The sequence below is a fragment of the Phoenix dactylifera genome, chromosome 3, assembly GCF_009389715.1.
Source record: "Phoenix dactylifera cultivar Barhee BC4 chromosome 3, palm_55x_up_171113_PBpolish2nd_filt_p, whole genome shotgun sequence".
NCBI classification, from domain to species: domain Eukaryota; kingdom Viridiplantae; phylum Streptophyta; class Magnoliopsida; order Arecales; family Arecaceae; genus Phoenix; species Phoenix dactylifera.
In genome coordinates this window covers 14607835-14635711 of record NC_052394.1, presented here as the reverse complement: position 1 = coordinate 14635711, position 27877 = coordinate 14607835, and the positions used below count along the sequence as shown (strand labels likewise).

General features: G+C 36.5%; 2 protein-coding genes across 5 annotated transcripts; both read right to left on the bottom strand.

Moving 5' to 3' along the window:
• Positions 1-455: 455 nt before the first annotated feature.
• Positions 456-9797, bottom strand: LOC103720724 (DNA-directed RNA polymerase V subunit 5A-like). 2 transcript variants are annotated; one of them, XM_039124689.1, is made up of 4 exons: positions 9393-9781; positions 7826-8002; positions 3310-3423; positions 456-722 (listed from the first exon to the last, which is right to left on the bottom strand). In XM_039124689.1, exons 1-4 carry the CDS (start codon positions 9627-9629, stop codon positions 597-599), a joined length of 654 nt encoding a protein of 217 aa, XP_038980617.1. In that variant the 5' UTR covers positions 9630-9781; the 3' UTR covers positions 456-596. The 2 variants fall into 2 exon arrangements, with proteins under 2 accessions (XP_038980617.1, XP_038980618.1); XM_039124690.1 differs by lacking the exon at positions 7826-8002 and having other exon boundaries at positions 9393-9797.
• A 1830-nt stretch (positions 9798-11627) lies between these two features.
• On the bottom strand, positions 11628-27645 carry LOC103720723 (E3 ubiquitin-protein ligase DIS1-like). Of its 3 annotated transcripts, none has more exons than XR_003388217.2 (4): positions 17210-17419; positions 15071-15457; positions 12332-12852; positions 11628-11881 (listed from the first exon to the last, which is right to left on the bottom strand). XR_003388217.2 is itself a non-coding variant. In XM_008810564.4 (4 exons), exons 2-4 carry the CDS (start codon positions 17417-17419, stop codon positions 12532-12534), a joined length of 918 nt encoding a protein of 305 aa, XP_008808786.2. In that variant the 5' UTR covers positions 17420-17447; positions 27123-27645. The 3 variants fall into 3 exon arrangements, 2 of the variants coding, with proteins under 2 accessions (XP_038980615.1, XP_008808786.2); XM_008810564.4 differs by lacking the exon at positions 11628-11881 and adding an exon at positions 27123-27645 and having other exon boundaries at positions 12532-12852; positions 17210-17447; XM_039124687.1 differs by lacking the exon at positions 11628-11881 and having other exon boundaries at positions 12144-12852.
• Between the last annotated feature and the right edge of the window lie 232 nt (positions 27646-27877).

Sequence of the window (27877 nt, the reverse complement as noted above, 5' to 3'; positions counted from 1 at the left end):
ATATTTGTTGATTTCGTATAGATCATAATAGGGATTACACTGCACATATGTAATGTATTTCATGGCTCAAGTAACAGCTATTATTACAATTATGAAATGAAAGCACCATCATAATTTTAACCAACATATATAATATCTTAAATTATATATTGCATTTAAAGGACAATCCAAATATAGATAAGAAAGAACAGCACCAACAGTCGAAAATGAGATAGAGTTTATACTATGTCACATTTCCAGGAATTCTGGACGATCAAATTTAAGTTAATAATCATATGCAGAATAGTTAACAAGCACATGTACAGAATGGAGCGAAATCTGGTAAATAAACAGATTGTCCAATAGAAGATTGTGGTCATAAAAAAAGTTCAGAAACTTAAGTGACATCCCTATTGGTTTGTCAGCATTTCCCTATGGAGCAAGAACCAGATAATGAACTAACAAAGACAGAAAACTTAGCAAGTAAAACATGAACGATTAGTACCAATTTTTTAAAAAAATGAGTCAATTCAAGCTAGCAATCCTTGTGACATACAGAGTTAGAAACAAACAACACATTGCAGAACTACCATTGGTTAGATTTATACAAGTTAGTGTCACATGATACAGCGGTAAGTGACATGAGACCGAGTAAGTTCTCCATCATACGTCACCTTCACAACTTGTCCCTTCTGAAGACCATAATACCGAGCAACAGCATCAGTTTCCAGCATCCGAGGAAGCTGAAAGATAAAAGTACAATAGTATTAGCTATTGAAAGAATGAGCTGGTTTGGGTAGCCATAACCAATACCCAAATTTAATAAATTGCTGCCACAAAAAAAAAAGAAAGAAAAGCAACATGCACACCCTAGATATGCTACCATTTCTAAAATTTTCAAGCAACTTTTATTATTTTAGAAGATCAACGAAGAAACACGATTTCTTCTTCAGTGCATAGACCACCCTTGGATTTACGGTATGTCATGAAATCATGCCATAGTCTTAAAAACAATGACATAATCTTCCTTTGTTTTAGCAATTTTTGGCCTATTTTAGGCTTAAAAGGAAAAAGGAGAGAAGAAAGGAAAGAAGATTTTACCATTCAACTTCTTTGATATGACCTGCCGACCTACACAATCCCTCCTACCCCTTCTTTTCCTCACCCACCTGCACTCCTAAGCCTTGAAGTTCAAAAGGAGAAGAAGTGGTTGGAAAGGCCTTTTCTCCTCTTCTTCTTCGTTTTGGACCGGTTCCTGTCGAGCCCCAAATCAATCACCCTTAGCAACCTGGTTCCGCACCGGTTCAGTACAGTACACACCGAACCAGATGGTTCGGGCCAATTTTGGGAAACTTGGTATCACCAACAACTGCTAAATTATTAAATTTGATAGAAGTAACAAATAATATGACCCTACTAGGATCCAACTTTACTAGTGCAACCTTATGTTTACCCAACTTATTTATCTCAACCAGTAAAAGAAGCAATTCACATCATTTTCCTTATTTGAGTAACTAAGAGCCTATCAGTTATTCTTCCTGTTGAATTATTTCATCCAAAGCCTAGTTCTGCAATTCCAGATTCCTATTTACTCGTAAGACTAAAACTCAGCTCATAACACCATTATCCTTAATGATAACCTTCCAAATCATGGTCACATTTGAGACAACCCCTAAATCCCACGCTTCACACATTTGTTTAATAGTTATGTCAAACTGCTTTCACTAATAAATAGGTCCCTCTCAATGTGCTATATTGCCTATCACATATAGTTGGCCAAAAGGACTTTTCGAGAATACTAATGAGAGTCCCCGAGTTGTTGCTTTGAGAGCTTTAACACCATGCCTAGGACTTCATGGGCTAAATCATCAGAGGAGTCGACGGATATTAGGGAAATTTGGAGTTCTGCATCTGCAGTTTCTGCATCCCATTTAATTTATTTCACTTAGGAACCCCCACTCTCTAATTTTCTCAAAATCAATTTTGATGGCAGTGTGAGGAACAGGGATGACTCTAGGGCTACCTTTGTAGCAGCAAGTGGTTCTCATCTCCTAGAAGTTATGGTCCTACTGGCTGAATGGAGGGCTACATGGGAAGGGTCGGTGTTATTCTACAAGCGGATCACATCATTGGAAGGGGTTTCTACGATAGTCATTTTCTAGATCACGACAGAAGATTCATCTATTGATGATGGATATTTAGAGACTTAAATCAAGTATCATATCATGTGTAGTCAAGCATAGTTTTAGAGAGGCAAACAGGTCAGCTGACTGGATGGCTTCTTTGATTGCGGATCATAGTGGATCCGTAATTTGGGATACCTCGTCTACATTACCTAGGGATATTTTGATGGTTGATGTGACTTGTTGTATTTACTCAAGGGATGTGTAAAGAGGTTGGACCAACAAAAAAAAAAAAATAGACAGGTCCCTTACCTTCATAAGCCCAACAACTAGTTCTACGGAAGGGCATTCTTCATCTCCATAAATTTTTTATCTATCAAGCCTTTTGCCCTTTGCTTAGCAGCATATCTTGCCAAAAAACTCCAACATAATCAACAATATATTAGAAGCCCATCCCCTCTGTATCTAACAAAAGGTAATCAAATCCACAAATATAATGCATTTTCAAGGTCGATTTCAGCATGAAACACCAAGCTCCTCGGTTTGCTGTTGAGTAACCAATTATCCCAAAGGTTTAAACTAATAGGGAAAGAGTCACCATGTATATCAGGCTTAACACCTCCCCAACATGTGGCTCAAACCACGCGCAAGGAGAGATAATTGAGTCCAAATTAGTCAAAAATCAAGATTACAAATAAACTGGGGATAATTAAAGAAACAATTGAATTGGAGGGATCATGTGGCAACAGATGTTGCTTGATGGTGGAAGAGATGCTACAAAATTTGAAGTAGGAGCAAGAGTGTAGAAATAGAAGAGCAGGTACCACACTGTATCCACAGAAACAGGATCTGATAACAATTTTCTGAAATGAGACTGCAAGTAGATATTCACTGCAAGAAACTTGCCACGATTTCCTAAAGACTATCAAGCATGTGTCAAGTTTGAAGGAGAAATATCCAATAGTGATGTTCTAATGTCATCCACCTAAAGATGACGAGTTTAGGTAGAAGAAAAATAAGTGACTGTTATTCTTTGGGTTAAAAACAAAACATCATCCGAATTAAAGATTTCTTAAGAGTAGAAAAGCCAAAATAGGATCTCATATCTCATAAAAAGATGGATATAAAATTGGCAAATTAACAAGATAAATAATTCATAAAAGCATGAAACGCTGCACATTGATTTGAACCTCCAGTCTAGCTGTACCTGGCTATCCTCCACATTGTACTTCTTCAAAAGCTTCTGTTTCTCTTCTTCTGTAAGTACATCATGCCTTGGCTTCAAAACATGCTTTGTAATGTTGACCAGCAGTTCAGTGATCTGAAATATAAAAGCCATACATACTGATAAAAGGCAGTAACCAGCTAGATCTCAATAAACATTCTAAGTTGTGGTTATGACTTACATGGCCTGTTTATGAGGTAGGTTAAGTAAATTGCTGCATTTTCCAGCGAACTATTTTGACTTTTTTCTCTTTACCAGTCAGATTATCATTGTTTTTTACCTGTGCAACTTATAATTCTGAATTTTTTAAACTAAAATAGTATTAATATACATGTTTGGGGTCTAGAGCAATTTTTTAGTCATTTAAGAAAAGTGAGAACAATTTCTTCATTTTTATAAATGTAATCTTCTTAGTGAACAATAATGCAGTAGAAATTCGACACACTTGTTTCAGATTGAGTGTATGCATAATTCCAAAAAAAGGTGAAGAAGATCAGTGATCCTTTATTTTTTGGGAAAAATGGAAGCAAAAATTTAATAAAGAAAGAATTACGTAATGGGAAAATAAAAAGTCTATGAAAATTTAGACAGTAATGATAGAAAGAAGAAGAAAGACAAAAACATATAAATTATGCAAAAACTGGAGTTGATTCACTATGCACAAATCTCATAGATGCAAAAATAAGGTGGAGTTTTTAAACCTACAATTATATGGTTAGCTGCAATAGTAGTTGACAGTGTGAACCCAAGGACTAGGATCTCATAAACAATGTGATAAGGACACATTCTTTTGTAAATGGATGAGGGTTGGAATGTCTAACTTCTGTAATCTGGAAAATCAAGCTTTCAAATGAGAAAAGATTTAACAAAGAGGATCCTGTAGATTTTATTGAGAAAAAGGCAGCTAGAGGGTTAATAAATTATCTGAACAGGAGATGAACATTAGGGCCTGCTTACAAATTTTTCTCGTGAGAAGCACCAAATGTGGTCCCAACTGTGATCTAGGGGGATGGGGGTGGACGAGGCGGGGGGGGGGCGTGCGGGGCAGGGGACCTAGAATGAAAACAGCTATTTAGGGCAAGGAAACAAGTAAGATGTAGGTAAAATTTATTCTTGTTTCTAGGTTTAATGTATTGGTTGGATTTTGCTAGTTACGAGCACCACGCAAATTGCAAGACAGCATGAGAAGCTGCTCATGCAACCGTTAAAAGGGTCAGAAAAGGAAAAGAAGAACAGAGGAAGAAGCTGAAGTAAGGTAGAGGCTGGAGAGAATAGCAGAGGAGGAACGATAGAACTACAATGTGAGAGCTCGTGCAGGCATGTGCTTATACAGAGCCAGGAAACCCAACTACCACCTTCAGACTAGCCTTTTTGGATAATATAATTACCATAGTATTAGAGCAAACCTGATCTATAGCCCATATGGACTACAAGACAATGTAGCATGGGCCCTTCTATAGCTGACCACAAGCTGATCGTGGCATTTATAATTGGATTTGATTGGATTTAGACTCTTACCCTAGCAAGAATTCTAGAGCTTAAACAAGAAAAGTATGTGAGAGTCCCTGCAAGCATGTATTTAGTCCCAGATTGGCTATACACTAAGAAAATCTTAGGTACTTATACTGGCCAAAAATTAAAATAACACCTTCTAGCTAGCCTTGTTAGGTGAGGCCCTCGGTCATTACAAATAGTGTGGGTATGTGTTTAGTCCTATATCGGCTATGCACTGGAAAGATTTTGGATGCTCATATAGGGCCAAGGAATCCAAGTAACACCTTTCGACTAACCTTTTTGGATGAGGCCCTAGGTCTTTACACAAAATGAAACCCCAATTTTTATTTTCTACTAAGGAAAAACTGCTTTGCAAGGTTGTGCCTCTGCAATACATGAGTAGCCAAGGAAGTTCACAGTGCTTGGGTGAAAGGTGGAGGGTTTACCAGGACATGAAAAAATCATTATAGCGATGATAGAATAAGTATTCGCGAGCATTATAAATAAAATATATAATTTTTTATTTATTTTAAAATGCATTTATAAAAACATAAAAATGTAAAATGTATCTGTAAAATATATCTTTAAAAATAAAATATATAAATTTTGGAGCATGTGTTCTTTCAAAAATATATCATTGAGCATGTGAACTACTTTGGTTGAATATTCTTTTATGTTATTGGGATTTCAAGTGCAAGATCTGATGAAAGCGACATTATAAAACTAAAGCTGCTGGCAAACTGTATAAACCTAATTATCCAAATTCAATGTAGATGTGAGACATCCATTATCAATAAAGGTCACTAACAAGGGGTCCCCTGCTCCTTTTGTTTGTGATAGCTGTAACACAACTTGCTAATGGAGACAAGGTTTTGATAAGACATGATTAAAATTCTCTCAAAGTTGGGCAAATTTGATATTTATGCAACAATCTGAAGGAGACAGAAAATCAAATAATTAATCACACCATTGCCATAGTTGGTGGATATCATATGGTAGCGCCAACTTGTTGTCCTATGACAAAAATTAAGTTAATAAATTCATATTTCTCTCTCTCATATTCCTCTCCCCTATCCCCTCTTACTACACATTTTTTTCCTTTTTGAGGTTGCTACTAATAGCAAACTGAGGTATAGATCACATTGCTCAAAACTAATATATGACAATTAATGTCATTAAATTTGCAAATTGATGATCATAAAAAGCCTAATTCTTTGCAATTAATGCTGCTGTCTTCAAGAACAACAAAAATAAGCTTGTTGACCATATCAACATGCCCCTTAAGTGCAAACATCTTCCTACACCTAGTCTCTATTTAGCACCTTTCCAATTAACACAAGTACATTATATCCATCTCAAAAAGTTTAAACAAATGCATAAGTTGATATAGATTAAATATTTTCTGGATTCTGAAAATATGAATATTAAAGATTGAGCATGTAATGAAGCCAAACTTTCTTAAAAAACATAAATAAACATAATCATGCTCCCTAGATACAACAAGCATCATTGGGACAATGCAGTTATATAAACAAAAATGCAACCAGGCACATGCTATACACCTTGCATTTTTTCATCATGCAATCATGCCTGCCCAATCATTCATGGGCAACCACCATATATAGATTATTCTGCAAAATTGGAGTCTAGGTATGTGTATACCTTCTATCTTACAAAGCATTGTTGCTGAATCAAATCACAGTTTCTATCCTTTTACATATTGTATAGTGTGTATTGTTTCCAATAATCAAACAACCTGTGGGTTCACAAAATATTACACAAGTAACGCAATCAAGTGACCTAAGAAACCTAAGATTGAGTCTTTACTAGGTTGTTGTTCCAACACATTGGTCATATCATCATGATAACCTTCACAAGTCCATTCAGTAAAACTATCATATATCCCACATTGAGAGCTGACTATAAACTACGTCGAGTGCTCATATGATCCACTGGTCAAGCAAAACTGAGCTTAACCTAGATAATGGGTGTCAAAACAAAGAGTTCAGCTTGCATTCTGGTGCAGTTTAAGCAAAGAATTAACTCCTTGCCAACCTGAGAGATGATATTGGCAGGGCACATAGTAAATTATGAGGCAACTTCAAAAATTCATTGACTAAATGACATGACAAGTTAAAGTTTCTGTAATGTACTAAAATCTCAAAATTGAGTACATGTCCCTAAAATATCTAACTCCCCATTATTCAAAGATTCCAACCTCCAGAATACCAAATAGATCCCACTTATTTTACCCTATGGTTCCTAGGAACCTTCAAATAGAAACAAGGATATTCCATTTTCACACCATATAGTTAGGTCCTTTCTCTTGATTTTTTCTGTATAGCTGGGACATGGTTCATTTTTATACCCAGATTCAGTTTAAACAAGTGAAAGATTTAAAATAGTTAATTAGCAATTAAGTCGAAAACATAGCAATGTATGTATAATATACTAATAGAAAGAACAGCATAAGCTAAAGGCTTCTTCCATGCAAATGTAGAAAGTATATTTTAAAAATGGAAAGATGAATAATGATTCCCATTTTAAAAGCCACATAAAGAACTTAATGAGAGCAAAAAATTGTACATCTTGCATTTTAAAGAAGCATTGGAATAAGATTGTGGCTTCCAAAAGGTTTCATTACATATGTAAGCCCAATATACTTTCAAGTTTTCCTCGCAGAAGACATACAAAATAAATAAATAAATAAATAAATACATACATACATACATTACATACATACATTACATACATACATTACATACATACATTACATACATACATTACATACATACATTACATACATACATTACATACATTACATTACATTACATTACATTACATACATACATTACATACATACATACATACATATGTGTAGACGTATATACGTATATATACGTATATATATATATATATATATATATATATATATATATGTGTGTGTGTGTGTGTGTGTGTATATATATATGAAAAGTATGTGAGTTTGGAATAAAAAACTTACATGAAATGTCTCCACTTTAAATTTGAAAATATCTTTGATTGCTTCTCGAGCTTTGGATGTCATTTTGCTTTGGAGAACTAATATTAACCCGTACAAATTTTCTTTACCAACTTGCATGTATATTTCACGTATCACTGCCAATTTGACAGGTTCTGTTCCACAAAATATAACATGAACCTGAAGCAAGAAAAAAGGCATACCGCGTCAAAAAAGAGATGCCTAAGTTCTCCAAAAGGTGCATAAACAGACCTGAGCAATCATATTCTCCAACAACAAAAAATAAATGAATAAACACAGAAAACAAAAAAAAAAAGGAAACCCACTCATAAAGAATAAAATCAATTATTAAAAATAAAAAAGGAGATGAAACGCTGGAAAGAGGGCATTTTGATAGATAAAGAAGACAGCATTGCCATGTTTTAAGTATAGTGAATACATGAAGTGGATAGCTTCGGGAGGGGTATATCAAAACAAAGAATACTTCAATCATCAAAATCAGAGATACAATATCATACAACATTTTGAGATTAATAAATTTAGCAGCATCAAGATAAATTTGGCAGAAATTATTTAAAAAACAAATGCATCTTCTATGGGGGCTTCCAGTGGGGGATTTCTGATGGTGTTATCAAATGTATTAGCCAAATCTAGGGATTTTAAAGATATCTTGTGCTAGACAAACACTAGGGCTCAAAATTGGATTCTCAAACACATGAAAGAGATTGGTTTCACAAGGCCATGAAATCAAGAGACCAACTCTCACAAAATATACTCCAGCAAAAGAATATAGACATATGGTGCAAGCAACATGACATGGGTAAACCTACACGTATGATCTGAATTAGGTTTCCAGAGTCTAAAATATGAAGGTGAAATTCATAGCTGGCAGGTGCTTCATTGTTATGGTAACAATTACGGTCATGGAAATTGAAATGGAGAAACCATTAGCCAGTATTCAGAATCACGAAGCTAGAAACTAAAGATTTCATGCAACCCTGAATTAGGTTAACTTCAAAGCATTAGGTTAAAAGAATAAGAAAATTGAATTTAATTCATAACTTTAATGGCATACAACGAGATCATCACGTGGGTTAGAAAGACTGTCACTTTCCATCGTGAACACTTCACCATGAAGAAAAAAGATCAAATGTCAAAAGCATACCTGTCAGTTGCTGGCTTCCTGGTACACTTCTTAATAGTCCACTTCCTTTTCTTCCCCCCCCCCCCCCCCCCCCCCCCACAACCACAAACAAAAAAAAATAAAAAATGGTGAAGATAATGGATGATAAAACGTGGAATAACATCTGAAACCATACGAATCTTAGTTCTACAAATTGTACGACAAAATGGAGTTAATGCATGTGGGTGAATGTAGCATTATTGGCACACAAATAAAGCAAACACAGCGTATAATCAAAACAAAACCTAAAGGCATCATCCTCACATAAAGAGGAAACTTAGAATAAGAGATAAACCAGGAATTGGGAAAAAGAAAGGGTTTCGGGGAGAGAGAGGGAGGGAGGGAGGGAGGGAGGGAGAGAGAGAGAGAGAGAGAGAGAGAGAGGACCTTGTTGTAGGGCGGCGAGGGGAGGGAGTAGGAGAGGCTGAGGCGTTTGAGATTGGGGCTCTCGCCATAATCAGAGCGGAATCCGTCAAGAGTGAGGTTGATCTCCTCGGCGGGGACGGAATAGCCACGGTCACGGAGCATCTCCAGGACGGTGCGCCGCGCCAGGAAGTAGCGGTGGCTCTCCACGCTCCCCTGGTCCACGAAAGAGTTCATGCACCCAGGTCTATCTATCTCCATCTCTCTCTCTCTCTCTCTCTCTCTCTCTCTCTCTATCTCTCTCTATCTCTATCTCGGTGTGGCGGAGCAGCGGTGGCCAGGCGACGGAACGGCGCCGGTGGCGAGGAGGTCTCAATCACGCCGGGGAAGGGGAGGATGATAGAATGGGAGGAGGTGCTAAACTTTTTTAAGAGCACAGTGTTTGCGTTATTTACTGAAATGCCAGTTACCTTGGCCGGAGCCTGCCACCTGTTTCATCTGGACCGTCCATTGGAAAAAGAACGGTTTGTATCTCGGTAGTGTGAGGACTGAGTTTCTTCTCTTTGGCTTCCCATCCAGTTTCTTTTTAAGTATACATCATGAATTCATCATTATGAAGACAACAAGAGGAAAAAATGCGAGACTACGGATTTAGCTCATTAGGGCGTGTGTTATAAATTTTAAATATTTATATAAAATTAAAAAATCTAAATAACATTATCTAGCTATTCTTTATAAATAATATTTTATAATTATTATTAAAAAAATTAATAAATAAACTATATAGACTAAGAGATATTGTAATACAAATTTATTTGGATTGACTACGAGTTGATCGCAATAATTATGATTGAATTTGATATAACTATGATGGCATTTGAATGGGGGTAGATTATGGTATTTGGCTGCATAGCATCATTACCAAGCAAACAAGACAATAGCTCTTGATTATCTAGTTATTCCTTTTGAAAAAAATTATTTGTTTGTTAAATAATTTTTGCAAAGGAAGTATTATAGATCTTCAAATTGACATTAACATCTAGGACTGGTACGCTCAACCAGTATCAACCAGTAAGACGTTTCTAGCTTTTATTATAATTGCTAATATTAGGTCATTGACTTTATCACGAAAGATATCTTTTTTCTTAAAAGTTACAACCGATGATCAACCTCCAAATCTGCAGGAGAGAGAAAACAACATCTAGCAAAAAGGAAGAATTCAAAATTTTCTAAAAAGATATGTTAGGACATTTGAATTCTAAGAACTTTGGAGCTTTCGAGAGAGGAGAAAGATGAGCCAAGAATTGAAAATGAGATCTAATAAATTAAAACAAATAATTATGAGTTAATTATTTTCAAGTTATTTTACACACTTTAATTATATTTGTCAAATAATACGACTCTCCGCTAGGATGAAACATGTCAAAAAAATTTCAACAGAAAAGAATACTGCAAGCTGGAAAAGTTATTTAGAGCATATTTAGATATTTCTATTAGAACGTGCTGTTAATCCTATAAGAATCGAGCCTGTTGGTCTATCGAGCTTTTATTTTCTAAAAATCTGTCCAAACCCAACCCAAATTCTAGCATTTGGACTGTAGGAATATAAAAAAAAAAAAAAAAAAAGACCTATGAAGGTTCTTTTTTTCTTCCCATGAGATTTCAACTGGGTGGAGGTTGGTTGATATAAAGCCATGCTTAAATGGATAGCCCAGTTCATAAATCCTTCAAAATTTTCATCACAATTCGATAGGAATAGCCAAACAGGCCCTTAAGAGCCATTTGGAGCACTGTAGTGCAAAAGATGGCTTTTGAGTTTAAATGCAAAAAGTGATGGAAGAAAGAACACCAGGAAGCAACTGAAACTATCTGATAATGGATTAATGATTAGATGCAACTGAAACTCTCATTTACAGAACTCGGTAAAAGGATTGCAACCAAGGGCATAACCTTAGATTAAGCTGTTGAGAAGGCCAATGATGTATTCATGTTAAAGTGTGGAATGGTCAAAACTTTAACCTGTCAAACTTATGGTGATGGGTAATGGTTGATGTTTCCCTACCTTCCAAGATAGCTCTAAATAATTTTATGCAAGTCAATAATCTCAGACAAAAAGAGGGTTCTGGCAAAATAGGAGGGCAAACAACTTGAATAGCGCAGCCTGATCCTTATTATGACACTTGCAATTTATGTATAGGTTTTGCTATTAATTAATGTTGACAAGGTAGAACAATGACATGGCAATAGGAGTCCACAGTATAAAAATCACATTTTATTAATTGCATCAAGCACAGACAGACATCTCAAATAAAGAAATCAGAAAAGATCAGCATAAGCAAACAAGATTATATCAGATTACAGAAAACTTCATGTCATCAAATTTAGAAAAAATAACAACCTAAGGTCATTGGCTGTTTAACTTAAGAGGGCATCAGGCTCCTGGCTAGGTTATACTTCTGTGCTCACCTTTGTCCTTGCATTCCCCTTATTCTTCCTTTATCATGTCAGATTGGCTGAAAACATATGAACTTTCATTAGAAGAATATACATTTCTAGATATAAATTAGAATTACATTGTGGCCGAGGTGTCCATGTATGAACCCTAGACAACACCAGATGGGCTCGCCTTGGCTCTAAACAATCTGCAATTGAACCTCTTAATGTTGGTTACAGGTCCCTGCCAATCGACATCGGATCCATTTACACAGATGGTATGACCAAATTGTGGTACGAAACAGATGGGCCTAAGGAGAGACTTCATAAAATAGATTGATCTAAACACAAAAATGATCCATACTATTTCCAAGACCGCAAAAGTTAGAAGCACAAACGCCAAGATTCAGAAGAACAATGGGATAATGATATTCAGAATAAATTATCTAGGCTATCGTTCAAAGCATATATTGAAGAACACTCGAAAGAAAACATTATCTTGCCACGTTTCCTAACAAAAAGAGTTTTACCTTCAGACGGACTCAATAAAATAGGATCAGCATCAGGTTCTCTATATCTGGCAAGACATGTATACGTTTTATGGCGTAACAGATTGGTTCTCCACTAATGTGCTCATGCATTCTTGCAAGCAATTTGAACTTGCCTTCAAGCTACGCAAGAATACATGATCAGAAAACACATTATATGGACAATCTAGACCAACAGAATCTCACTGTTCCTTCCAAATTTTCCCAGTCACCTTCAGCTTTAATTCCTTCCTATCCCCACCCGAGAAGAATAGGGCCATGTTTCGGTGGATGACAAGCCCATCATAGCTATCGCGCACCTTCTTGTGGCTGTCTCTTATGCTTCGAGGCACCCCTTGCCAAATTATCTTGCGTCCATTACCACCAACCTCAAGGCTGTAGCTGTAAGTTTTAGCCTCGGACTCATCACCCATGAACCGCAAGAATGCTATGAAAACGGGTGCCATGGCCATCTGGAAGGCCTCAAAATGGAGGCAGAAGTACTGTCCAAAACAACTGAATACCTGATATACCACAAAAAAGATGTGAATGGTCACTGACATATATAGAACAGAAGATGATACCACAAAAAGGATGAACCTAATGTGTTTTTTTTTTTTTCTTTTTGCAACGAAAAACACAAAAACAAGCTCTAAACCTCATTATGCAAGAAACTGTGGACTACGATATGGGAATCATTAGTGGTATAAAGAGAACGGTATAAGATTCATAGAAAGTTCATAGAAAGTGAAGCAAGATATCAGTGGTTAGAAGCCCAAATAGGTGACAGCAACTTCCAGATCAGAAGATCCAGTGAATAGATGGATGAACTCAAATTAAAAAGAATCCCGAAATCAAACATTAAAAAGCCTAAAAACGGGCCTAAGAAGCTTGGTTGCTAAGTGTAGATTTCTTTTGCTCTAATTTCATCTTAATGGAAGACTAAATGTCAGGTTCAAATTTGTCCAATAAAAGATATAACAGCCATCCAAAAATGTCCAACTATGAGCAGACTTGAATCAGATACGGAACTGGATTCAGATTCTAAAGCGATGATTTGGATCCAGATCCATCAGGATCTGATCCAAATTCACCCGGTTTCCTCAGTCCTAATTATTATCAAGTCAACAACCATTATACACCCATAATCAAATATATACCAGTACCTAAACAAGATCTCGATCCAAATACAACCAATTTCTTGCCCTACTTCTTTGCATCACCTGCATAACTATCATGTGCATGGATGGAGGACTCTGTGGATGCTGGTCTGTACCGGAGGTCCTGAACTGGACCTGAGACGAACTACATCCTGGAATGCCACCAGTCCCTGGTTCCTCAGGAAATATGTGCAAAGCAATCCGTAGCACTCAGCACCAACCCAGGACAGGACCAACACAAGCCAATTTTGCCCAGTACCAAGCAAAACGTAACTAAAAGGCTCCTCAAGCCTATTTTCTGTTATTTGCTTTCAAACGAGGAGAGAAGGAAAGATGGAGGGGCAAAAGATGGAGAAGGGAACGGAGAGCTCAAATCCTGCACCACTAAAAAAATTCTGAAAAGATGGTGTTAGTTCTGCTACAGGTACCATACACACAATCATGGAACCTAAAACCTCTCCTAACTCTAACGAACGATCTAACAGACCCTAACTAAAAATCAAAAAATGGAGAAAATGGGGTCTCAATGCAATCCCAGGACACCAATGTGTACCTTGTATTGAGGTCTGCTAACATACCAGCAGTGTACCAATCCAGTCACCAACAGGTGTCGCACCAGAACTGGTACGTTAAATTTTAAAACTTGGTTATGAACCTGCAACTAGAGACATAGTTTGACATCTAAATATCTTATTGATAATTAAAAGAAGACCATGACCTTTAATTGACAAAACCTGCAGTAGCTGGTTCAGCCTTGTTCGTTAGATATTCATACTTTAAATCTTGACTATGACTTAGCACCCACTGAATTTTGCCAAAGCTCAGCAAAACCCAAAACAAGATCCCAAGCAAGACATTCCCACTCAGCTCATTTAGTCATTGTTCGGACCACAATTCTTATATAGATGTTTAAGCCTCTTTCATTTATCAGAACATAAAAAATGTCAATACGTCAATTGACATCTAAACTCCAAGGAAGATTTCAATGTGGATATTCTACAAATAGATCAGCCTTACTATTTGACCTAAATTCACAAAGAAAATGCATACTTATGATCTAAGGATATACAACATGCAACCATCAATTCAAGCAAAACCATCGCCATCCTCACTCAGCTAGACTCATTAATCAAAAGAGCCGCCTGAAAGTTCAGGCTTCTCCAATACGGGATCAAGCTCGGTGTACACAAACTAGGCTCAAACAGACTCACTAATCAAAAGAGGCGTATGAAAGTTCATGTTTCCCCAGTAGTGGCTTGAGCTTGGTGTACACAAAAAAGCTTGCTAGTTCCTTGGTGCTTCCTAGTTATAGGAACATGCAGACTGATGTGCTTTCAGCTCATGGACCCAAATGAAAGTTGGCTCATCAATAAACAATCCATACAATGGGAGCTGTTGCACCAAAATAAATAGCATATGTTATATGAAATGTGCAAGTTACTGTATTTTACAAAATAATAGTCAAAGAAAGCATGGGTAACACGGTCCAAAAAAGAATAGAAGAGAGTATAATCACAAGAATCACTAGCCATAAAGAATCATTGCACATCACAAGCATATTTTAAAAAAGTTAGAAAGGTACCGTTAGCATCCATGTTGCATTCTCAACCTCATGTGGATTTGATTTGACATATCGGTGGTTGAAAGTGCTTCCATTGTGCATGTCAACCTTGTGATCATCTTTCAGATGGCTCACCAAATGAGGAATATCACCTACAACAGTGCAATCAGACCCTGCATAGGGACAATTATAGGGTCTATATGCACATACTGATTCATGTTTTGGCTTGCAATAATAAGGATAAATCCCATTACAACCAAAGCTCTGATATTTGCACGGAAGCTCAAGAGAAGCTGCCACTTTCTCCAGAGCAAGACATCTAATATTACCCAATTCATGCCTGCAAGTAGGACATTTATTCTGTACTCTAGGCTTGCATCCAGAACACAGTGTATGACCATTTGAACACTGCAAATGCCAAGAAAGGACCAAGTTATATGCAGCAGTATGGAATCTATGCTTGAAAATATATAACATATGATAGAATCCGGTCTTTCAGAAGAACCGGTGAAACAAAACTGTAGATTTAATTTAAGAAAAAAGATAATGAAAAACCAAAAAAATATGAGTAAATATATGTACCAGAAGAAAATAAAGAGGAGTTGAGAATAAAAATGGCATAAGAAGCTGATTGAATGCACAGCTCCCCCCTCCATGTGATATCTATCACACAGATCAGATGGGAAGGGATGAAGAGAGAAAGTATATAGCTCGAGAGAGAGAAAGAGAGATAGAGATAGAGATAGAGAGAGAGAGTTTGGGAAAAGCCATGCATCCAGTCACATGATTTTAGGGATAGAAAACCAATCAAGAAGTGGTTTTTTGTATCCATAAAAAACATAGAAATGCATGATTTAAAGTTTCTCAGATCCCACCAACTTTTCTCCTCGCCTATCCTTAGACATCCCTCCCCATACAAGTGTTGTCACACTGAGATAGGAGGCTTGCATCCAAACAGGCTCAAGAAGCAGAGGTGATATTTGTGTTGGTAGGTAGATCTTGACGAAAAATACTATTACCCAATGCTCTTTTGTTTTATACGAATTTAAGCTAGCATCTCAAGACAAACAACATGAAAAGGAATTCTATAAGAATGATTATGGAGGGTTACTGCATCCCGCCAATAGGTCTAACCATAATTTCTCTCTTTTTCTTTATTTATTTTAAAGAACTCCTCTTACCCACTTGGAGTTTGCAGTTTCATTTCCCTAACTCTTCCTGTGTCAGTTGCAAAATATGGTTAAAATATGTATAACTGGTTCACTTCCATCAAATTTTGTGTACACTAAAAGAGTGCAAATGGATAGGGAACAACAATAATGGCATAAATCAAATCATAAAAATGTACCAAAGAGTCTCAATTTATTTCAGGACCACTAAGCTGACAGGTAGACTAGATGCAACAATCATGTTTGATGACTGATTTAAATTTGTAAGTATTAAACAATGAGATATTGAGTAGGACGGTCCTATTCTCCCATAGAAAGTGCTATCAGATGCATCAGTCAATAGAAAACTACTCAAGAAAATAGTATCTATTTATTCACGTACCAACCCATTGTTCTAGTGAATTATCTATATCGCCTTTGACACAGAAGTGACAGAACATAAATGATATCATGAAGAATCCGCGTTCAGTTACAATTCTTACAAATGGTAACATGTTAAGATGACAAACACAAATGTGCCCTATTATAAAGGCTCTAATTTTACAAAAGTGTAAAAATGAATGCATGGCAATGAAGAGTCAAATCTTAAGAACTAAAGGATAAACTAGTATCAGCACATTCGATGAACATGAAAGTAGTGATGGCTTTGATTTCTCTACAGGGACACACTAATCTGGAATCTTAACGGTGTTGCAGTTCCTTTGCATAACAGTCTCCCTATATTCCATTAAAGATTTGGGACCGACTGAAGAGAAGCAGCAGTATTTAAATAAAAACTAAACACATAACCACTTTAGAGTCCAGCCACATGCAGCCAGATTCAGAGGATTCTACATTTTATATAGTAAAATAGATGTTTTCTGGTAGAGGAAACTATCCAAGTAACAACTAACAAACTAAGAACCATACATGTCAATTGAGAAAGAATAGATTTTAATTTTTGGTGAAAAAAAATGAGTAAATGCTTAAGAGAGTTGTATATAAAGCAAACCTGATGGATGGGTGGATACATAGCATTCAAGCAAACAGGGCATTCTAGGAGTTCATAAACACTACTAGCAACAGATGCACTTGGCTTTGGTAACGGATGAGTATAGTCATTCACATGCTCATTGATATCCATCATGTCTTCATTATCCTGAGGATCACTAGGCTCAGGATGAATTCCCAAATCATTAAAAAAACTACTGCTAGATGACATGACTAGCCGGTACAAACAACTGTAAGACCTGTTTCCAAGAGAAAAGAAGCCACGTCAATTTAAATTCTTGATTCAATTCAGGTTATGGTGCATCATCATTTCAAATTTCACAATATCAAAATAAAACCTTTTTACAGTTTATGAGACATGATGCACAAGATAGTCTCCTTTCTGGCTCAAACATACCCAGTTAATTTGTATTTGAGAAGAGTTAATGTGGAAATAGTCGTTCTCACTAACAAATAACTTGCATGTATGATTCTAATAGGTATTACAGCAATATTGAAAGTAATGTCTCAATAGGAGTTCCAATTTTTTACAATGTAATGACAAAAGTCCATTAAGGAAAGGATATAAACAGCATAAAGTCATTATGGGGTTATATATGTGTGTGTGCTGTATGTGCGCATGTGGAAAGGTTTAAAAATCTAAGTTTTCAATTTTGTTCCGGCTACAACAAAAGTTTTGCTTCCAATTTCAGAAATTTCAGCCAAAAATAAATTAAAAAATTTCAAAATATATTTATAAATTAGGGAAATAACAAGAGAAAAAAAACAAAATAAGTCAAGAAAAAAAATTAAACATTACTTTGTAGGTTATTATATTGTTTGTGGTCTTTAGATATATAGTTTCAGTGATGTGTCATCCAAAAGCAATTAAGTTATATCTATTTAAAAGCTACATCATTTGATCTCAATTTTTTTCTCAATGACATTGGAAGAGATGAAAGCGATATTGTCTACTTTGTTCAGGATCTAGGGAAATCCAACCTAGTGGAGAGGAGGGAGGAAAAACACTTCTCTAAATTTCTATGTAACTAAACATTTCATGCTTCCATATCAACCTGCAAATCCAAGATTTATCTCATTATAATACCCCTTGAAATAATAGAAGATTGGTCTCACATCTTTTTTTTTTTCATTTAATGACAATATAGGACATGATAGCCATACGATCTGAGGTTCAAGCTCTGGAGTAGTCAAACATAGTGCAGATGAGAGGAAAAACTTCTCTAAATTCTGTGTCTAAATTTGTAGTTGTTTCATATCTACTTTCAAATCCAAGTATTAAAATGCTCCTTGGAATAATGAAAGAAGCAGAAGAAGCAGAAGAAGAAGATTCAAGTTTTATTTTATTAAAATACTCCTTGAAATAATAGAAGAATTGATGTCGCATCATTTTTTTGATTTAATAACAATGTAAGACGTGACAGCCATATGATCTATGAGGTTTGAGCTCCAGGGTAGTCAAACCTAACGGAGAGGAGAGAGCAAAAACTTCTTTAAGTATCTGTAACTACACTTGTAATTATTCCATAATTTCGAATCCAAATTTCAAATCCAAGAAGAAGAAGAAGAAAGGAAGAAAGAAAAGTTTGCAATCTTTAAACCATGATATATGGTTGTCTTTACTTGACCATGCATCAGTCATCACAAACATATGTCAAATTTAAAAAGCAGCCAAAAAGTCACCATTCCTATCTGCAATAATGGGAACCCAAAGGGCGAAAACCTATTCCTATCTAACGAGTAAAGGCTTATGGATTCCACCATCTAGAAAACACTTGTCAAAATGCATGCATGTTATCTGTATCAAAGGGTTGAGAAGTACCAAGCTCATTCTAGTTTGTAATGTAATAAATACCTTTAGGTCTTATTATTGTTATGCTCATCAAGGCATTAATATATGTTCACAAAACTGATACAACACAGATTTATTGCTGATCCACTATAGTACACTATAATATATGGCTTTTAATTATATCTTTCTACAAGGGCCTATTTCACACACCTCTAGGCCACACTTTGAAATAAACACCTTGAGGTTTGCCGAGAAGTGGCTTGGGTGAGATGCAGAGACTTTGCTTTGACAAGACATGAAGCACATATTACAAAGTCATTTATATCACTTTACAGAAAATCCACAGATAAGGCTTTGATTCTTGCTAATATTATATCGAAGAAAATACCCAAGTAAATATTGAAATTAGAAAAAATCACATTAGAGATAAGAAAGAAAATCAGAAATAATGGAGGACAGGTAGAACTTGGAGCTAAACAGGACGATGATATGGAAAATTTGGCATGCTGCGGTATAAATATAAGAATCTCTGCTTACAAATCCTGATTGAAGATAAAAAGATGTTTGTTTTCCACTACTAGGAGGCAAAAAAATACTGGAAGGCATTAGCCCACTCAATGGGATCCACAAATAACATAAAAGCTAGTACATTATTGACCCACTACCACATGCTTTTTCAGCAACCTCTTCTGTCAAGTGCTGGTGAAGTTATATAGAGTCCATCCATCAATAATGGAGAATCACAAGGCAATATACATACACATACATATATGCATGCATACATGCATGTACGCGTGTTTGCAATTAAAAAATGACAGTTTCTTTGTAATCAAGGAATATTCCCTCTATATTCCTCCTATCATTTTTTATACCAAAAATGCCCTCCCACTTTTCTATAATACCTAACTTATACCTTCTTGTTAATTCTAGCTATTAAAATAAAGAAAAAAAATTACCACCGAGGTGGTAGCACAGTGGGAACAGGGCTTTGATTTCACCGGAGTGGCTCAGGTTCGAAACACGTGGGCGTCGATTAAATGCAGGGACCGGATGCCTCCCGCCTGGTTTGTCCTGTGATGTCGCTATCTGGTCTGCCGTTACTTAGGTGGTGCTGGTGTAACGTACTCACACGGGGATAGGGCTTCCACGCTGGTAGGGCTCTACCACGGGTGAGGAGGATATGAGTAAAAAATGTTCTACCCGCATCGAACACTCTCCAGCAGGGAGGGAGCCCAGTGGGGGTTGCTATGCGGGTGAGGTTCTCTTCAACCCCCTCTTCCCTTTTCCTAAGCAAAATAATAATAATAATAATAATAATAAAGAAAAAAATTGAAAGATTTTAAATTTCTTTGGAACATCCAACTTGATAAAATGAGGGAAGTTTTGCTCCGAATTGTATCATATTTTTTGTGGAGAATTACTTTCTAAGACTAATTTTAGGGGAAAATGATCTCATAAAAAGTATGAAAAGATTTTGGATTGCTTTGAAACCTAATCTGATAACAATATGAAAAAAAATTCTTCAAAATCAAATCCTATTGTAAGGATTGCTTTTCAAAAACACAACATCACTTCTTTATTTATTCAACATTTTTATACTTTGCACATTATGTGACTTGAGATTCTATTTTCATTTTTTTCCCACGTGTATGAATTGCGCATGCTGGGTTGCTACTATGTGTGTGCGTGTAAAAAAATATAATATCTTTTTATGTATAGTTTATATTTATATTTTTCACATAATGTGACTTAAGATTTTATTTTCATTTTTCCCTCAAGCATGTGTTGCGCGTGCCTGGTTGCTAGTGTGTGTGTGTCTGTGAAGATTTTGATCTATCATCCTCTCTTCCCATTGCAAAAGGTAGTCATAGATTTCCATTTAGTTTTGTCAAGAGCAAATAAGAATTATATGCCAACCTTGGTCCAAATTTTGGCATGGGTTTACATCTTATCATACACCTTGACTTTTATGTTTATGTGTGTGAAGATGTTGATCTATCTTTCTCTCCTCTTGCAAATGGTAGTCATGGATTGGGATTTCATGAAGATATTCTATTTTCTATAGGAGTAAAATGCTTTCCATTTGACTTTGAAAAAAACTCCATACCAACTTTGGTACCGAATGTTGGCATAGGGTTATATCTCCTCATATGCCTTAACCTTTATTTAGATATTGAAGGTTATAACAGCAACAAAGGTTGCATTACATTAATTATGTTTTGAGATATTTGCCTATTTGGAGGGTGAGCCTCGGTGCAACGATAAGGTTGATCCATTGTGATCTGGGTGCCACAAGTTCAAATCACGGAAATAGAGTCGTCTCCGCACACAAAGGTAAGGCTGCATACATTTGACCACCGTTGCCTTTGTCTCACCATTTTTTTTTCAAAAAACAAAAGCACATGCAGATGCGCATAGTAAGTACTATAGCCCCAATCATGGCTACTAATAAAATCAGACTAGGAAGCAAAAACCAGAATACAAACCCACATTGCAAAGATGCAACAATAAAAGGAGATCAACTATCATGTGGTTTAATAATTAAGAAATCAATTCAATGAAGTCAAGCATGGTCATGGTCAATGGATGAAATCATTTATACTTTCACGTCAGCAATTAATAATCTTACTCACTAAACCACTTTTTAGACATAAGATCAGGCCACTAAATCAATTACAAGATAGGCCTTACACATGCATAATATCAGGCCAGATATATTATTACAGCAAATAATCAGGTATGTAAATTATAACAAGCACTTGTACAAACTTGTCTATGGACAAGTAATGCATTTATCAGCTCTTGCATCAAAAATATTGAATCGACATGAAAAATGCTATATGTACACTTTGTTGCATCATAGATATCAAGATGGTATGCACATGCAAAGTCCCATACATCCTGCTTCATCTGATATGCGCATTAAGTGAATTATCATTTTATTTCTCAGAGACAAAGAACTAAAAGGAAGCTAGAGACCATGTATAGTTATATATAACTTATAACACAACATCTCATAAGTACTATCTATTTATCAACCATTAATTAGATAGGCAAACAATTTCCATTGATTATTTTGTGTGTTTTTGATATCCATAACATCATGGTGTCCAAACACCAGGATGAGTTAATGGGCATGTACATTGCCTACCACAAAGATGTCATGAATTGCATCTTTCAAATTGATTCACTCAAAAGTAACATGCAATTCATTTTGACTTGATATAGCCTATAAATATCTTAGGGATCTAGTTTGTACAAGGTGGTATGTTTAAATTTTAATTTCATTTCCTATTGCTGGAAAACAGCCACAGCTTTTAGGGCCCATAAGTTGAGATCAAGGAGTTGTTCGGATTGGTTATACATAATTTTTAGCCATCCCGATGATACCTGTTTTGGGGATGTGTCAGCTGCACCAAACTGGCCTGATTAGACTAAGAAATAGCGGCCTGAAACAATTAAAACAGGAAGAAGGGCATAAATGCCTTTTTCTTTTCCATTTCATTGAACATAAGTTTAATCAAGGCTATGGATTGAATAAGCCGATCAATAGTTCAATTAGGTCCTGATTTCTTAGGATTTGGATATTAATTGCCTATATATGTCATGAATAAGGATATAGTGCCATGCTAGTCCACGTTGTATGGCACATATTGTACCTGCAACATAAAGGCATGATGCAAGGATGCAAACTTCTATACATGAGCAACAGTTTGTATTGGCCAGTGCCAGTGTGTGCTTGCAGAGAACCAGCATAGGTAAACATGGACCGGGACAGCCTCAATAATACTGTTACAGGCCCTCGCAGATGGCTAGGTATGCGAGTGGCACAGCATGGCATGGCACAATACCTACCTAACCACACTAACCATGGCCAACATGAGTGTGGCATACTGTATTTTAATCCTGGACATGTATATGTCGAGAAGGGTCACCCCAAGATACCAAAAAGTTAATTGAACAAGTTCTAATTTCTTCTTCCAATCTATCCCTCTGTTCTCTCTTTCACCTAGTAGATAAAGTTCCCATGAACTAAGACATGAGCATCTGCATCAGGGGCATAGATGCATTTGCTGAAAAATGTCATATTGCTCTCCTGTGTAGATTGCCTCTGCAAAATCAACTTTTTATTTCAGTTTTCTGCAAATATCACGTATCTGACTTAAATTTTAGACCTCTCCTTGTAGAATTGGTTGTCTTGATCTTTTCTAGATCACCACATTATCGATTACAAATGTAAATATGGTATCATTTTTTTTAATTCCAAAAATCAATGGACCCAATTACCAAAAAATCATCAAATTCCAGAAATTTGTTTCACAAAAAAAACACCAAAAAGTTTTTTACAAAGTCCCATGTACCACCATATACCTTATGTTGGTCAAGGGGTCTAGTCCCCTGGTATAGTTTATAGAAGATCATCAAACTTGGATGCAACAAACATATCTTTTGACCCTATATTCTGTATGGATTTCAAAAACCCACAAAAGCAACTAATTCATCATTTTTACCTAGAACAGACTCGTTATGATTCAGCTCACCTCCTTGGCTTCTCCACAAAAGCCCACGGCCCATCTTTTCAGATTATGTTCTTTATTCTCCCTACATGTGGCAATTTATGACCTGACCTGCCAACTCCCAAAAAATCTACCTCAAATAAACAGGTTTTGCTGAGAGTTTTTTCATAACTGGCATATGAGTTACCTGGCACCAACCCATTATAACTAGGTTGATTTGGACTTCATCATTGACACAACATATCACCATGGGTTGGGGCCGTTGGGCAAACCCTTAAGAAACATCCCTATGTGCCCAAGAAATTGGTAATAGTGCAATAGTCCAAGGGCTAGCTAAGGCTTGCTTCAAGTGATTAGGAAGGCCATGCAATTTATGATGAAGAGAAAGAATAAATAATATTTAGGAGATAACTAGACAACATAAGTAAGGACTAAGGACCATCAAAATTGTCTTGTTAGCTTTAATTTCTGTCCAATCTCTCACTTGATTCTGGTGCCCAACTCTAAAGTTCCTCTTCTAGACCCTATTGTTTTTCATTTTCCGATATATATAACAAATAAATGAAGCTCTTATTAGGTTGATAGGTTGACACAGGCCCATACACGGTGAATATGACTTTCTTTCCAGCTCAACTATGAACAAGTGATATCCAAGCTAAGGCTCTTTTGAGACAACCAATATCCAACTTGATGCAGTCCCTTGCTGCCCTAATTCTACCTGGATGGCCAACTATACCCAACTATTCTAACTTAAATTTTAGCCAATTAACTTCTTTTCCATCAATTCGAGCCTATATAATGTGTTCCTATGGAAATTTCTTCTCCATTTTGTCAAAATGTAGGGGCGAACTTTAAAATAATGAGGAAAGTCCCCCTCCACCCTCGGTTCACCATAATAAAACCCTTCTCCAGCCTCCCGGTTCCGTTTGTAAAACCCCCTACCCCCATGATGGTTCGAGCCTCCCCCATCACGATGAAACATTTCTTCTCGCTCCCACTCAAAATGATTCAAAAGCATACCCCCTTTCTGCTCACAACCATTCGAGGGTTGCATCGACAACATGCATCCGCCCTCCCCCCCCCCCCCGGACCGTTCTACAGTTCGAGAGCACGCCGCCCCCAACCGCTTGTGATAATTCAATCATTCCATGGTGCCAGACTTACTCCCTCTCAACCATCACTAGTAGGCCCTCGACCTTCCCCTCCCTCTCTCTTCCTCTTTTCTTTTCTCCCTCTCCCCCTCCCTCTTTCTATTTTCTGTACACCCCAGAACAGCACCATACAGATCTGTAGGTTTGGTACGCTCTCGAGTACCAGTTCGGCGAATCTTGGTACAATGGATAAGTGAAAAAAACTTACCATTTAACTCATGTAGCACACTTTTACTGTTAGATCTAAAGCATCAATTTAAGCTATCATAAAGAAACACTTCTGCAGGTCGATCTAGCACAATAGAAAGTTGCTCCATTGTGACCTGGGTGTCCCCAATTCAAAATATAGAAATAGCTTCTTCACATGAAGGGTAAGATTGCATACATATGTGAAGGGTAAGATTGCATACATTAGATGATCTGACCCTTCCTAGATGCTGCTATGATGGTAGCCTACCCTTTTTAGAGGAACTCTTCCCTAGAGACATGAGGCATATGGAGGTGTACATTCTTTATGAGTTTTGGAGTCCAAACAAGTGAAGTAGTGAACAATCTCGAAATGGAGTCCCTCATGATAGAAATTGATTTCGAGTTTTGGCCTCCAACGTGTCTTCTTACTACTTGAATTATCCATTGAAACTGCTCCTCATGATCTATTGTTTAGGTTTCTAATACCAATACTAAGTTCTTGAACCTTCCGGCATCATGACTTGGCATCTATATTTCCAAAATTCTCCCTTAACTAAATCCTTATAAAGTTGTTCATCCTACTAATTATCATGTCCTTCTAGCTTAACTTTTTCTCCCATTTTAAGTTAGGATTCTCTTCTTTTCTCTTCTTTAATTGTTTGATTTCTTTCCTTCAATTGCTTGGAACAATAAGTATTTAACAGACATGAAACTTGCTCCTCTTTCTTTAAGATAAACTACCTCTAATATAACTAGAAAGCTTTTACTGAAACATGCTACAATGATTATTGTCTAGTCTCACAGTTGCCACTCATATAGCTCGTTGGATTCTAGATTATTCTTATTTAGCTATTTGAACCCTTAAGACACAAATCATTAAGCAAGTTAAACAACTAGAGAGAATCATTTTTTCCAAGCGTCGAGCTTCTCTACCTCCATATCTATTGCAGCTCAGCCAACTCAGCCCTGATCATTCCTGTGATATGGTTTTGTGCATGATCGGTCTCATGCATCACTTTGTCTTCTCATCAAGATTGACAATGCTTCACATGTTTTATCACTCATTACAACATGATAATTCAATTCTTTAACTCCTAATTATGTATTATCTCTTTGTAAATTTCAATCTGTCAATCTTGACATGTATATGGTGAACTTTTGCATTGATCTCTGAATCTTCTAAAACAAAAAGGAAAGGATTCACATTTTTGTTCAGCAATAGAATTTGCCAAAAGACTGGCTTTTTTAACATCTGAAACATCGTAGCAGCTTTTAATTTACATATATTTCTAAGCTACTTCAGAAGTCGCGAACTTGATACTGAAACCCATAATAACAAGTGAAAATATTAAAATAATTAGAACGAGAAGATGAAACGAGCTTTTAAACTATGTGGCCATAATTTCAATGGATGATGAACATGATCCTATAATGACTCTACGAAAATATAAATCCAACCTTCCAGGGCCAACAAGTTATCCACAGATTAAACAGAATGATCCTAAGCCAACGGTCATGTTGTTAATTCACAGTAAAACAACATTCTTGGCCAGTGTTAAGCCAATCGAAATGCACATACAACTAGATACTAGCTTTAAAATTAAAAATAACTCCATACTTAATCACAAGAAAAAGTGTCACGAATTCTATTAGCAGAAAGATAAATGAGAAGGGAAACACACTACAGAATCTAAAAGAAGTTGAAGACCGAAAGATAGAAAAATAGCAAAAGATGGTTCGAAATCACCACATCCATCAAGGTGATTGGACTGGACTGTTGTTGATATGCAGATGAAGTAGTACAAGCATGAGATCAAGCGTACAACCATGAAAAAGGATTCACTAATTAAATTGAGAGTGAGTGAGTGAGTGAGAGAGAGAGAGAGAGAGAGAGAGAGAGAGAGAGAGAGAGAGAGAGAGAGAGAGATTCCCAGGACATGATTTTCTGAAAGGAGGAATTTTTTTTGCTAATTTTTGCAAGGTTTAATAGAAAGATGGAAAAATAGGACACCATAGATGCTTTGAAAACAAAACAATATTTCTGAAAATAGGAGCAGTCGACGATCATAGATGAGGAGAAAATTCTGACAACAAGAATAGCAACCATTACCGCATTAAATCATACAGAAAGAAAACCACAACCCACCCAAAAAACAAACGAACAAAAAAAACCAATCTTTAAGCCAATGTGGCATCAAACTCGTCAAGAAAACCGCGAAAATCAGAAATTGAACAGGATCAGCGGATCTTTACTTCCATCCGTACCTTTCAAAGCCAGAGAAAGAAGGAAAGATCCGCCAGAAGATCTAAACCCCCCGTTTGAGCAGGAATTCTTAGCGTTGGGAGGATTGGGACGAGAGATTTTCCCCAATTAACGCCTCCGGTCACTGGAGTTCTCCCCATCGCCAAAAATACCGTCCCGGGTGAGGCGCGGTGTGGTGTTCCGGCGGTCCACCGGTGTTCTAAACCCGTACAGCGGGTGGAAGTTAAGGCGTAGGTTCAAAGTATTTAAAGATGGGGACGCGGCAAAGGCGTTGGACAGGGATTTGCTTCCTATATGCCGACAGCGAACCGTAATAATAATGTGAGATTGTCCGTTTAGAGTTTCTATGCGGGGACACTGATCTGCCGTCCCATCTATGCGTCATGATCTCTGGCATAAATTGAGGAATTTCCAAAAGATTTGCTTCCCAAATGCGGACAGTGAACCGTGATATAACGTGATGACGTCCGTATCGAGTTTCTATGCAGGAGCACATGTTTGTGTGATAAATCCCTTGGCATAAGTTGTTGGATTTTTTATTATTATTGATTACATTGAATTTTTTTAATGATAATAAATCACATGAATCATAAACCCATCATTCAATTCAAAAGAAATGTAACTATATAAAATTTACACTAAGTGTAACTTGATCCTAATGTAACTCTTACAAAATTACAACACTTTGAATTAAGTGATGGAGTTTCATATATATGCGAATTGTTGGATGTAATATATTATTATTAAATTGCTCATG